The sequence below is a fragment of the Galeopterus variegatus genome, unplaced genomic scaffold (genome assembly GCF_000696425.1).
Source record: "Galeopterus variegatus unplaced genomic scaffold, G_variegatus-3.0.2 Scaffold2563, whole genome shotgun sequence".
NCBI lineage: Eukaryota > Metazoa > Chordata > Mammalia > Dermoptera > Cynocephalidae > Galeopterus > Galeopterus variegatus.
Window position 1 is genome coordinate 244,918 of NW_007728674.1, and position 15,347 is coordinate 260,264.

General features: G+C 37.2%; 1 protein-coding gene across 1 annotated transcript in view; it reads right to left on the reverse strand.

Annotated features, from left to right (window-relative positions):
* Nucleotides 1-11,023, reverse strand: part of CCDC171 (coiled-coil domain containing 171) — a 168,659-nt gene extending 157,636 nt beyond the window's left edge. The window contains exons 1-2 of the mRNA XM_008582311.1: nt 10,870-11,023; nt 4,234-4,372 (exon numbers count right to left, since the gene is read on the reverse strand). Of these exons, the coding sequence (XP_008580533.1) occupies nt 4,234-4,372; nt 10,870-10,955 (225 nt within the window). The 5' untranslated portion in view covers nt 10,956-11,023. The remainder of the gene's footprint in view (nt 1-4,233; nt 4,373-10,869) is intronic.
* Nucleotides 11,024-15,347: the final 4,324 nt, after the last annotated feature.

The following is a 15,347-nucleotide window of genomic DNA, read 5'->3' on the forward strand; positions in this document are numbered from 1 at the left end:
GATAAAGGATTAATATCCAGAATATACAAGGAACTCAAACAACTTTACAAGAACAAAACAAGCGACCCAATTAAAAAATGGGCAAAAGAGCTAAGTAGGCAATGGCCAACAGACATATGAAAAAACGTTCAACGCCACTCAGCATCCGGGAAATGCAAATCAAACCTACACTGAGATACCATCTCACCCCAGTTAGGATGGCTAATATCCAAAAGACTGTGAACGGTAAATGTTGGCAAGGTTGCGGAGAAAAAGGAACTCATACATTGTTGGTGGGACTGCAAAATGGTGTAGCCTCTATGGAAAATGGTATGGAGGTTCCTCAAACAATTGCAGATAGATCTACCATATGACCCAGCTATACCACTGCTGGGAATATACCCAGAGGAATGCAAATCATCAAATCGAAGGTATACCTGTTCTCCAATGGTCACTGCAGCACTATTTACAATAGCTAAGAGTTGGAACCAGCCCAAATGTCTATCATCAGATGAGTGAATACGGAAAAGGTGGTATATCTACACAATGGAATACTACTCTGCTTTAGAAAAGAATGAAATACTGCCATTTGCAACGACATGGATGGACCTAGAGAGAATTATAGTAAGTGAAACAAGTCAGGCACAGAAAGAGAAATATCACATGTTCTCTCTTATTTGTGGGAGCTAAAAATAAATAAATAAATACACAATTATACTGGTGGGGGGGAGGAAAGAAGACACAACAATTACAATTCTTTGAAATTGATATGTCAAGCGAACAGAAAGGACCTTGTTGGGAGGGAGGGGGGAGAGAGAGGGAGGGAGGCTTTAGTAATTGGCCACAATAATCAACCACATTGTATATTGACAAAATAAAATAAAATTTTTTTTAAAAAAATTGTAGGGCCGACCCCGTGGCGCACTCAGGAGAGTGTGGCACTGGGAGCACAGCAGCGCGCTCCCGCCGCGGGTTCGGATCCTATATAGGGATGGCCGGAGTGCTCACTGGCTGAGCGCTGTGCGGCCGGTCACAAAAAAAAAAAATTGTACTTACTATTTAAAGTACAGACTCAGCATCCATAATCCAAAAATCCAAAATCTGAAATGCTCCAAAATTAGAAACTTTCTGAGTTCCAAAATGATGCCACAAGTAGAAAATTCCACACCTGACCTCATGTGATGGGTCATAGTCAAAAGTTTCATGCACAAAAATCATTTAAAATATTATATAAAATAACCTTCAGGCTATGTGTATAAGGTGTATATTAAACACAAATGAATTTCATGTTTAGACTTGGGTCCCATCTGCAACATAACTTAAAACGTGTATATAAATATTACAAAATCCAAAAAAATCAGAAATCCAAAACACTTCCAGTCTCAAACATTTTGGATAAGGGATACTCAATCTCTAATAGTACTTTCATTAACTAAATTTTCATTAAATAATTTTTAAATTTCATATTATGGTCAGGTAAAGAAAAAGGGAACAACAATTTAATAGGCATAAAAGAGAAAAAGTTAAAAGAGAAAGCTAGTAGGGAAGAAAATAAGAGAAGGAAGAGAAAACAGAAAGATGAAAGAAAAGACACAAGGCTCGGAGTTTTACAGACATTAAAAAAATAGGAAGGGACATACAAACAGTATGAACCACATAAACTGCACATCTCTTAGGGTGCAACCTGAAAAAAAATTTTTGAACATCCTATTAGCTCTTCAGCAAGGAAGTGTTATTCACAGATCTGTAACTGCTTTTAGCAGTCCATCAAGCTCTGAAGAAATAATTAGTCTATAATTTTTAGCACCATTATCAAAACAATAGTGTTTGACAGAGTAAGTGTCAAGGGTCCACACAACTTGAGCTGTAACTTGCCTTATTTTAGACCATTCATCAAACTGAAAAAGTTCAAAAAAAATTGTTGGTATCAAGTAAAAGGTTTGTTGTTGTTGTTGTTGTTTATTTTATTTTATTTTATCAATATACAATGTAGTTGATTTTCGTGTCCCTTTACCAATTCCTCCCTTCGCCCTCCCCCTCCCCCCTCCCACCCATCAACATCATATCTGTTCACTTGTCTTAACAAGTTCAAGGAATTGTGATTGTTGTGTCTTCTTCCCCGCCCACCCCCATTTGTCTGTATATTTATTTATTTTTAGCTCCCACAAATAAGTGAGAACGTGGTATTTCTCTTTCTGTGCCTGACTTATTTCACTTAACATGATTTTTTCTAAGTCCATCCATGTTGCTGTGAGTGGTAGTATTTCATTCTTTTTTATAGCAGAGTAGAATTCCATTATGTAGATATACCACTTCTTCTGTATTCACTCATCTGATGATAGACATTTGGGCTGGCTCCAACTCTTGGCTATCGTAAACAGTGCTGCAATAAACATTGGGGTACAGGTATCTCTTCGACAAACAATTACAGATAGATCTACCATATGACCCAGCTATTCCACTGCTGGGAATATACCCAGAAGAATGGAAATCACCATGTCAAAGTAAAAGTTTTCAATCAAAAGGGACCCATACCCTCTGTGGTGAGTTAAGCCAGTCTCATTTTATTTTGTATTTAGTCACTGGAGTGCTAGAAGGGCAGGACTAGGAGAATTCATGATACCTATATTAGTGACTTACGTCTTACCTATTTCACTCTTACTTATGACTCTGGCTTACTTTCTAAACTATTAAGTACAATGTCTAATAAGCAAGCAAACCAAATCCAGTACTCACCTCAAGGACCCTGATGTATTCATCCTCCTGAACCAGAAGTTAAGAGGTAGGACTTTGCAGTGAACAGACACCACATATACCACACAGAGAGCTCTTAACTTTCCAAAAAAAAACCAACATTAAAAATACCCAAGCTACAAATTGGACTACAGAGCAAACAATGATAATCAATATCTTGAGATGAATGGAGACTATATATAATATCGGATCATTTGGGGATGCTGAAGAGTTTTAATTTTATCCCATCATTACCTTTCTAGATGGGCAGCATTAATTTGGCCACCAATTCTTTGTATAACCCAGAGTCCCAAACTTTTTTGAAAAGAAATAATATTCATTTTCCTCAATAACTGAAGTCACAAAGAGTTGTGGGATATAACTGTAAGTAAGGTAGCCAAGTCTCTGAGGAAGGTATGTGCGTGGAGAGCAAGACAAAGAGGTAGTAGGTATTACTAGAAACGTTATGCCCTCCCTGTTGGGATTCCCAGCAAACTGCAGAGTAGGAGTATTCTGCATCAACCAAATAAATCGATCCAAAAGATATTTATTGAGGCAAATTCTATAGTGAAATCTGGGTATGTAAATTGAATTAACCTCAATGTATTCAAAGTCTCTTCAGAGAGATGATACACATCAGATTTTGGTGAGTGTTGTAATAAAGATGCTAAACTACTAAAGAAACATAGTTAGAGAGAGGCAGAATTCTGACTTAGGGTGGATGGGAGAGTAGGAAGAGATAGCATCATGAAAAGCAAGATATCAGAGTTGGGTTTTACAAGATGTATAGGAATTTGTCAACGGAAAAGAAGAGAAGCATTTAAGTCAATTGGGCCAAAAAAAATGAATAGCCTGAACAAACTTAAGAAGATATGAAAATGCGTGTTGAGAAAGCCAGGAGCACTCTAAAGTGACTGAAGCATGACAGACAAAGAGCAAAGGCAAAAGAAGCAGCTAGAGAAGTTAATATGAAGCCAAAAGGAAAAGAAGCTTAAGTTACATGACAAGAAGCTGGAGTTTACTCTGAAAGCAACAGGGAGACATCAATGGTTTTTGAATAAAGGGAGGTTGACAAGAACAGGTCAATTTTAAAAAGACAAATATACTGGGGGATGGAGATGGAGTGATCAGGTACAAAATGATTACAAAAGGAAGTTTTTGAAATAAGCATATCTACTGATTATAAACCCTGATCCCTCCTCCACCTAGGTAATATTATGCACACACTTCAAAAAAAAAGAAAAAGAAAGAGAAAAACTCCTGATTATACTTTAAAACACTCTATAATTCAGAGTTTTTACTAATTTGGTTAGTTTCCCTAATTATTTCAAATCAGAGAGGTTTTATTTTGTGTATCTTCGACATAATCAGAATTGCCAGTTTTGAAGTTTCATACCAATGTCACTAAAATTACTTTCATACTATTATCTCACAGTATATAGTGGGGGCGGGGGGGACCTGCTACACATCGAATATGACCCAATAAAGTAATTGCCAAAGGGTTTTCTTTTTCATCCTTACCATTACAAGTTCTTCCTGTAATTCACTGCAACTTTTTTCATTATACTGGAGTCTCTTTGAAAGGTCTATAATTACTTTCTTCTGTTCCTCAATCTTTTCATTTAGTTTCTTGTTTTTGGAGAAATTCTCTCTCTCTAATCTGAAAAGTTAAAGTGTCAGAACAGGTTTTTCAAATATGCTTTGATCAGCTGCTATGATACACCTTTAACACAAGTGGCAGGTGTACTATATATCATGTTTTCATGCCAACAGACTGTTTTAAAGGCCACCTTCCCTTTTTTCAAATAAAAAGGATCACACATTCTTAAATGAAAGACTTTAAAAGAATAATACTTGCCTTTTGGTCGCAGGTATCTGTCCTATACCCAAGCGAAGTATATTTGGTTAGTGTTGATTTGGTCTTACCATTATTTTGATGAACAAAACCCACCCCCCACAGTTCAATTAGCTCACAAACTGCCTCAAGACTGAGAAAACAGTCTTACTAAACAATTTTAAAATTAAAGCACAACATTAGAAATGGACAAATTTATTCCTAAATGTCCATGCAAGTAGAACTGGTGTGGTGGCATGGAAATCCATAAGGAAGAATAATCAAAAATCATTCACATTCACCTTGAAGACACATGAATTTCTTTTCAAAGTATATGCCTTCCTGTTTAGATAATCTACCAAATGGATAATTTTAATTCAAATTAAAGTGCTGCCACTATTTTTAATCTGAGATCTTTCTGATGAATGGAGTAGACCCTTTTCTGCTATTTTTTAAGCTGTAATATAGGAGATGGGATGACTCAGTATAACCAAATCCATACTACATTCACACTCTAATCAAATAAACAACTAAATTTGACATTACTCTGAACGGTCAACATTCTTTTCTCTAGGGTGGAACACAGACAATTCTAGTGCTAATCCTTTGGATCAAGGATATTCCTAGGTGGAATAGCTAAAATTTAAAATAAACATGCATAGAAGGATTAGATGCTACAGTTATGTAACTCTCCCAGAAAGCAGAATTAAACAATAAAAATAGATCTAAGTAGAGAAAAGATAAGAAAATTAGAAAATCAATCCAGAAATCCCAACATATAAATAATGAAAGTTCCAGAAAAAGAAGGTGAAAAAAATGGAAAGGAAAAAATCAACAAAGCTGTAACACAAGAGAATATCCTGGAAATTAATTACTTGAGTCTCTACTATTGAAAGAGCTCAATAAGTGCCCAGCAAAAAGAATGAAAAAAATTTTCAGAACACTGAGAACAAAGAGCAAATTCTATGGTGTGTCCAAAGAGCATAAAAATACATATACACTATTTTATCATGTATTATAATGTAAGAAAAGTAAACCGTTTTATATATGTGCCTATGATTCCAGACTTGCTGACTAGTCTGTACTATAAGTTTCCATTGGAAAATACAGACCACGTACAAAAGATCTGGAATCAAATAACTTTACACTTCCCCAACACTAGAACCAAATGAATAGCCACATGAGGGGCCGGCCCGGTGACGCACTGCTACAGTGTGCCGCTTGGGAGTGCGGCGGCGCTCCCGCCAAGGGGTCGGATCCCACATACAGACCGGCTGCTCACTGGCTGACCGAGGTGCGGGCGCAGCACCGAGGGTTGCGATCCCGTTGCCGGTCCCGGTCCGGTGCGGGCGCGACACTGAGGGTTGCGATCCGTTGCCGGTCACGAAAAAAGACAAAAAGGAAAAAAAAAAAAAAAAAGAATAGCCACATGAACTATGAAAAAGGGTGAAGATCAAAAACTTTTTCAGGGGCCAGCCCATGGCTCACTCAGGAGAGTGCAGTGCTGATAACACCACAGCCATGGGTTCAGATCCCTATACAGGAAAAAAAAAAATCTTCAGAATGCAAGTTTTAAATTTTCCTCTGACATATAATTTCTCAAGAAGCTACTTTACAACGGTATAAATCAAACAAGGAAGAAGGCAAGAGATTAGCAAATGAAGGATCCAGGATAAAAGAGAAGTAGAGGTAATTCCAAGAATGAGGTTAAAGGGAAGTTCTAGGATGACTGTGTAAAGGGAAGTTAAAAAACAATTTGTCCAGATGGAGAAGGTACAGAGAGTAGTCCATGAGGCATTTCTCATAGAAGAAACTTAAAACGACAGAATTTCTGAGATCTAGAAACATAATGAGAGGTTTTCAATTCTGTTAGAGAGTTCAGGAATAACTTAGTGATTGGCTAATCACCTATATTAATCACACTGGTTAAGCACTGGTTAATCACATAAAGTAGTCCGATTTAAAATTAGGCAATTATTTACTATTATTTCATTTGGTGATTCAGCAAATCTTAATTTAGCAGGTCTTACATACCAGGCACTATTCTAGGCACTCACTAGTAAACAGCAATGAACAAAACAAAGTTCCCCTCTTCAAAGGACAGACAACGAACAACAAAGAATATAGCATAATGTGCTATAAAGAAAAATAAAGATGGGTTACTAAAAAAAAGTTTAGAAAAAATAAAGTTCACTGAACCCAAAAATATAATTCTGTTGAAAGGATGGGAAGAGGGAAGGAATAGTGTATGTTCTATGGGAGAAGCCTACGATAGAGACAAATAAGTACAGGCCAGTAGATAATATCTAAAGGTGGAAATTGAAAAAATGGCAGAATATGCATGCTACCTAGAAATAGGAAGTTAAATATAAGAAGAAACAGTGATAAAAATTAAAAGTAGTTGCCTCAAAAGAGTGGAAACTGGCAGTATAGAAAAATGGAGCATAAAACTACTGTTTTTCATTAGCCTAACAGTACTGTTTTATTTTTAGACTATGTACAACTGTTAACTTAATAAAAATCAAGATTTTAATTAAAAATTACTATTATTCAGCAAATATAAAATTAAATGTATCTGTCATTTTGTACTAATTTGTAAATCCAAACTGAAATGGGGAAACATCCCTCAGTGTTAGCAATCTCTTGTGCAATCCAAAGAAGCTGGCTCCTACGCTTCTGCCATCAGCCCCAAACAAAAAGGAATAAATAGGACAGGAGTAGGGCAGGTTAAAGGGAGCCCCTATCTCTTTGAATTCTGATAGGAGTCAGGAATTGAAAGGTGGAGGATTTAGGCAAGAAAGGAAAGGGAGAAGAAGGAAGCCTATAGCTAGGATGCCTTCTTTCTGACTGGATTCCCTTTGTTTTTGTTTTGACACCGGTAAGGGGATCGCAACCCTTGGCACGGTGATGTCTGCACCACGTTCTGCCAGTGAGAGCACCGGCCATCCCTATTTAGGATCCGAACCCACGGTCTCGGCGCTGCCAGCGCCGCACTCTCCCGAGTGAGCCACGGGGCCGGCCCTGGTTTTTTGTTTTTCTTTTTAATGAGCTCAGGGAATAATTTGACAACAACGAGCTATTTTAACAAACAGCATCTTTGGGCTATCTTTCACCAAGAATGTAAATGATAACAGTGCTACTAGATTACAATACATATGTTATTTTTATACTTTGGGTGACACATTTAGAAAAAATAAAGAAGTTCCAAGAAATTTTTTTCTTTTTTCTTTTTTTCTTTTCCTTTTTTTTTTTTTTGCATAATGTCCACAGTCAAACTTATCCCCAGGGCCCCTGGGGCCCCTGAGCTGCAGGGCTTGCTGTGGCAGCTATCTGGGCCAAAAAGTTCCTAAATATTGAGCATAATGAAATAAATAAATTTAGATGCAGTCCATTCAGTATCAAATCTTTGACTAGTATGTTTTAAATTAAATTTAAATTTAAACTAGATTTAATGATTACCATGATCTCCTTCTCCCTACTACTGCCCAGCAATCAGTTACCACAACTAGTTAAGACTTGACTATATTTTAAAACTCTAATATAAAAAGATTACTGAAAAGCTTTAGTTTCATACTGCAAGTTTTAGATGAAAAAAATTCACAACTAAGAAAATTTAACTATAGAATTATGGAATATATGTATTCCATCTAAAATAATTTCATGCAGGTAGGTTTGTTGCCAAGAAACTGTGGACTAAAATTATAACTCTGAAATATACACACAGCTTTTAGTGAGATCCTACCTAGATATGCCTGGCAAGAAATAGATGCTTTAAGAACCTTAACACTGGCAAGGTTCAGGCAGCATTTTCTCTATAACTTCATTATCACCAATTGCTACACCAGTTCTTCCTTTCGGGATGTAAAACAATATCCTACCCAAAACTCTGTACTGTCAAAGTTGTGAGTTAAATGAAATGATTTACTTTAAAGACCTAAAATCTATCAAGCCTCCTTTTAGAATACATTAACCAAAACTTAGAACTACTCTGAAAAATTAATGTTTGAGAGTTTGACTCTAAAAGGTTTTAAAATATTTTTTTAAAAGGATTACGAAGATATAGTCAGAAGTACAGGTAGAAAATAAAATAACATTCAATCATCCCTCAAGTCATATCATTCCTTCTCATAACACTGATGATTAGAATGGAAGTGGTTGTCATATTACATACAAAGAAAAGACGACGAGATGAGAGAAGGGAGTAATAGGAACTATCAGTGACTACTGGACTTTAATTATTACTTAATCTTTATTATTTATTTATTATTATTTAACTTTTATTATTACAGTACAGTTATACAGAGATGAAGAATAGATAAGGGACATTAAGTTAAAACATTAAGGATTTTTAGCTAGTGCTTAGTTTGAATATGTAACTAATATTACCTACTTACTGGAATACAAAATTCGAATAAAAATTTCAAGCACCAAAACACAAATAACAGCAGAACAAACTTTAAGGAAACATTTGCTTTGGGGTCCAATTAAAAGAGTACACAAGTTATAGTCTTAGAGCTTAACTGTTACCAGGTATATTAAAATTCTGCCACTCTGACCTTTGTAGGACTCTCTTCTTCAACATCCATGATATTGAATCATCCACCCTCTGCTTTAAATTTCCCAAGGCAGGGAGTTCACTAGTTCCCCAAAGATACCTATTATTTCATTGTTAGAAAGCTACGGGCCGGCCCGGTGGCGCACTGGAGAGTGCGCCGCTTGGGAGCGCAGCGGCGCTCCCGCTGAGGGTTCGGATCCCATGTGGAGACTGGTTCCCGCTCACTGGCTGAGCACAGTGTGGGCGCAACACCGAGGGTTGCGATCCCGTTGCCGGTCCCCGGTATGGGCGCAACACCGTGGGTTGCGATCCCGTTACCAGTCAGTAAAAAAGACAAAAAGGAAAAAAAGAAAGCTTTAATTGTTGGGAGCTCAGTCTGACTTCTTACTGTTCCCCTTGTAGGTCCTAATCATTACCTCAAAGCAACAGTAAAGAAACTTGCACTATATTCTACAAAAAGCCCTTCAAATATATTTATATGCAGAATAATATTTGAATACGTATTTGAATAATATTTGAATTCATTCAAATACATTAAATGTGCAGATTCAAGCAGAAATATTCAAAAGAAATAAAGGAAAATGAGAAATGACTCAGAATAACATTCACAGAATGTCATTTAAGTCATACTAGAGGAAGCAAGAAAATTCAGTTAAGAATAACTGGGTTAAAATATTACAAGCACTACTAATAAAAGCAATTGCAATTAAAAAATAGAGTTGTAAATTTTTTCAAACTTCAGCCTTTCAAGTTCCAGCTTTAGGATTTTTGACATATTCATAATAATTACTATTATTTAAGTAATAATTTTCTTTAAATGAACTCACTTCTTATATTAAATAATTTTTAAAGAAATCTTTATACTTTCACTGTAAATGGAAAAACACTATCTACTTATCATAAATAGAAACTAACATTAAAAATAAATATATAGCTCATGTACCAACCTAATATCATATCACATACCAAAGGTAGTACGAATTTCACCATCTAGGGGGAAATGGTTTAAAATGTCTACTATTTACTTATTTTTTGGAAACACAATAAAGCATTACAAACGTCTTAAGGCATTTCACAGAATTTTTAAGATGAAAGGCTTTTGAGCTAAAAAAGGTTAAAATCAGTAGGAGTCAGAAAGATTCTGACTCTGTCACTTATGAGCTATATGTCCTTACCGTCATTAAGTCTCAATTTCCACATCTGTAAAACAGGGATTTAAAAAAAGTAGCTACCTCATAAGGTGTTGGATAAGTTAAATGAAACTATACAACGCTAGGTATGTAGTAAGCCACAATGCATGTTAGCCACTAACAGTACTCCTATTGCTACAACTATTATTTCTGCAGTTTGAGAAAATCTCAACGCATGTTAACCACTAATAGTACTGCAACTGATACAACTATTATTTCTGCAGTTTGAGAAAACCTTAAACATTACCCATCTCCACCTAGACCATTACATGTGGCCTAGAAGTCAAGGTCTTTAAAGATACTGCATTCCATTAATAAATATAATGCAAAGTACATTAACATATTTACTTTTTAGAGTATAACTATATTTGTGAAACTACTTGGAATACTTCAAAATTCAAAAGAGCATTTCCATATTTACCTACATAGGGAAATACAGTTATGTTTATGAAGTCCTTCACCCCCAATCTACCACTGACATCAATGGTAGCTATATCTAAAATATTACACATTCATACATATCCACCTTTTATAAAATCTTTATATTAATTTAGAGAATTTTATAGTAAAATACTTACAAATTTAGTTTGGCAAAGCTCTCTTGTGCATTATGCTTTTCTCGCTCATATGCACTTTCAACTTCTTTGAATTCCTTCTTGATCATTTCCAAATCAGCCACAGCTTCTGCTTGGCTGGCCTTTTCTACTTGCAAAGCTCCTTCAAGGTCACGAATCCTTAGCTACCAGATGACAGAAGTAATTAAAACAAGCTAAGAAATGTTAGCATCAATCTTAAATTAAGTAGAATACTTTATCAACAGCAGATTATCATTCACCAAACACTTCTTTCTGCTTTGGTTTAAAAAGAAAAATATAGAAAAGATGACTTATTCCCTTTCTCAACACATTTAACAGAAGGGAGAAAATAGAATGAAGAGCTAACTGTGCTATGAAAGAGGATAAGCTAAAAGAATATAACCTATCCCATCAAAGTGTCTAATTTGGACCTATAAATCCATTCGAACAATTCTTTTATAAAATCATACATTTTTAAGTGGTTTTTGAAAACTAAAAGGACATATTCTTCCTCTGTTATGGGAAAGCAGAAAAAAGAATTTCAGACCTTGAAGGCGTCTTTTCAAAATAACCCAGGCAGACAAAAAAAAAGGGAAAAAGAATTTTTTAAAATGAAGAAAATCCAAGAGAGCTAGCAGACAACTTTAAGTGCACAAACACCCAAATCATGGGTATTCCAGAAGGGGAGGTAAAGGAAAAGGCATTGAAAATCTATTCAATGAAATAATAACAGAAAACTTCCGGGGCCGGCCCGTGGCTCACTCGGGAGAGTGCGGTGCTGATAACACCAAGGCCACGGGTTCGGATCCCATATAGGGATGGCCGGTTAGCTCACTTGGGAGAGCATGGTGCTGAAAACACCAAGTCAAGGGTTAAGATCCCCTTGCTGGTCATCTTTTAAAAAAAAAGAAAAAGAAAACTTCCCAGGTACAGGGAGAGACACAGACCTTCAGATCCAAGTAGCTCAAAGGTCCCCAAACAGATTCAATCCAAAAAGATCCTCCCTAAGACACATTATAGTGAAACTGGCAAAGTTTGAAGACAGAGAATCCTAAAAGTCTAGTCACCTGGAAGGAAGCCCCCATCAGACTAACATCAGACTTCCCAACTGAAACTCTGCAGGCCAGAAGAAAATGAGAGAATATATTAAAACTATTAAAAGAAAAAAATTGCCAGCCAAGAATACTGTACCCAGTAAGGCTATCCTTCAGAAATGAGGGACAAATAATATATTTCCCAAACAAAAACTGTGGGAGTTCACCACCACATGCCCAGCCCTGCAAGAAATTCTCAAAGGAATCCTGCATCTGTAATCCAAAAAACAATAATCACTACCATGAATACAAAGAAAGAACAAAACCCACTGGTAAAACAAAAATGCAAATGAGAAAGAAAAAGAAACTAAATCTTAACACATCAAAAAAACCAACAAACACTGAAGACGAATAATAAAGGGGGAAGAAAGGAAAAAAAGGTATTTAAAATATCTAAACAAAAAGCAATATAATGCCAGGAGTAAAATAATACCTCTCCATAACAACCCTAAATATAAATAGATTAAACTCCCCATTCAAAAGACACATACTGACTGATTGGATTAAAAAGCTAGACTCAACTATATGCTGTCTTCAAGAAACTCACCTCCCCTATAAAGACACAAACACAGACTACCAGTGAAGGGATGGAAAAAGACATAGCATGCAAATGGAAACCAAAAATAAGCAGGAGTAGCTATCCTTATATTAGATAAAACAGACTTTAAACCAAAAGCGATAAAAAGAGACAAAGAAGGCCCCTATATAACAATAAAAGGATCTATCCAGCAAGAAGACATAACAATCATAAACATGTATGCACTCAACACCAGAGCACCCAGATATATAAAGCAAACACTATTAAACCTAAAGAAAAAGATAGAACCCAGTAAGATAATAGTGGGGGACCTGAAAACCTCTCTCAGCACTGAACAGATCATCTAGGCAACAAATCAATAGAGAAATACAGGATTTAAACTACATCTTAGGGGCCAAGCCCGTGGCGCACTCAGGAGAGTGCGGCGCTGGGAGCGCAGCGGCACTGAGAGTGCATCAACGCTCCCGCCGTGGGTTCGGATCCTATATAGGATCNATTCTTCTCATCAGCACATGAAACATTCTCCAAGAAAGACCACATATTAGGTCACAAATCAAGTCTCAGACAATTTTAAAATATCAAAATCATTTCAAGCATCTTTTCAGACCACAACAGATTAAAACTGGAAATCAATAACAAGTGAAACTCTGGAAACTATACAAATACATGGAAATTAAACAACAGGCTCCTGAATGACCACTGGGTCCAAGAAAAAATTAAATAGGAAATCAAAAAATTTCTTGAAACTAACAAAAATAAAGACACATGATACCAAAACCTGTGGGATACTGCAAAAGCAGTACTAATAGGGAATTTTATTGCAAATGCTTACATCAAAAGAATAGAAAGACTTCAAATAAACAACCTAACACTACACCTCAAAGAACTAGAAAAACAAGAACAATTCAATCCTAAAAATAGTAAATGAAAAAAAAAAACCAGTTAAGATGAGAGCAGGACCCAATGAAATAGAGACCCAAATAATGATACAAAAGATCAATGAAATAAAAAGTTGGTTTTTTCAGAAGATAAATAAAATAGACAAACAATTAGCTAGGTTAACAAAAAAATAGAAGACCCAATAACAAAAATCAGAAGTGAAAAAGGAGGGCCGACCCCATGGCGCACTCAGGAGAGTGCGGCGCTGGGAGCGCAGCGGCGCTCCCGCCGCGGGTTCGGATCCTATATAGGGATGGGCCGGTGCGCTCACTGGCTGAGTGTGGTGCGGGTTGTAATCCCCTTACCAGTCATAAAAAAAGACAAAAAAAAAAAAAAAAAAAAAAAAAAAAAAAAGAAGAAGAAGTGAAAAAGGAGACATAAAAACCAATACCTCAGAAATGCAAAGAATCATTAGAGGCTATTTGTACAACTGCATGCCAATAAATAGGAAAATCTAGAGAAAACGGATAAATTGCTGGATACATACAAACTACCAAGACTGAACCAAGAAGGAACAGAAATCCTGAACAGACCAATATCAAGCAATGAGATTGAAGCAGTAATCAGCAGTCTCCCAACAAAGAAAAGCCCAGGACCACATGTCTTTACTGCTGAATTCTATCAAACCTTTAAAGAGGATTTAATACCAATTCTCTTCAAACTATTCCAAAAAATTGAAAGAGGCCACTCTCCCAAACTCATTCTGCCAGCATCACACCAATACCAAAGCCAAACAAAGATACAACAACAAAAGAAAACTATAGGCCAATATCTCTGATGAACACAAATGCAAAAATCATCAACAGNCCAAACTCATTCTGCCAGCATCACACCAATACCAAAGCCAAACAAAGATACAACAACAAAAAAAAACTATAGGCCAATATCTCTGATGAACACAAATGCAAAAATCATCAACAGAATATTAACAATCATGGGCCGGCCCGGTGGCGCACTGGATAAGTGCGCCGCTTGGGAAGCGCGGCGGCGCTCCCGCCCGAGGGTTCGGATCCCACATACAGACCGGTTCCCGCTCACTGGCTGAGCGAGGCGCGGGAGCAACGCCGAGGGTTGCAGTCCCGTTGCCGGTCCCCGGTCCGGTACGGGGGCAACACTGAGGGTTGCGATCCGTTGCCAGACACGGAAAAAAGACAAAAAAAAATATATATATATTAACAATCAGAATATAGCAACACATCAAAAAAATTACACACTACGATCAAGTGGGATTCATCCCAGGGATGCAAGGATGGTTCAACATACACAAATCAATAAATGCGATACACCACATCAATAAAATCAAGGACAAAAACCATATGATTATGTCAATAGACCCAGAAAACGCAATCAACAAAATTCAACATCCTGGGCCAAGCCCGTGGCGCACTCGGGAGGGTGCGGCGCTGGGAGCACAGCAGCACTCCCGCCGCGGGTTCGGATCCTATATAGGGATGACCAGCGCGCTCACAGCGCTCACTGGCTGAGCGTGGTGCGGCCAGTCTCAAAAAGGATAAAAAAAAAAAAAATTCAACATCCCATCATGATAAAGGCTCTTTCAGCAATTTAGGTATAGAAAGTATCTCAGCACAATAAAAGCCATATATGACAAACCATCATCCCCATATCATCCTATGAACAGGAAGAAGACAAGTATGCCCACACTCATCACTATTTAACATAGTATCGGAAGTACTAGCCAGAGCAATTATGCAAGAGAAAGACATAAAGGGCATCCAGATAGGAAAAGACAAAGTCAAACTGTCCCTGTTTGGGGGCCGGCCCGGTGGCGCACTGGATAGTGCGCCGCTTGGGAAGCGCGGCGGCACTCCCGCCCGAGGGTTTGGATCCCACATACAGACCGGTTCCCGCTCACTGGCTGAGCGAGGCGCGGGAGCAACGCCGAGGGTTGC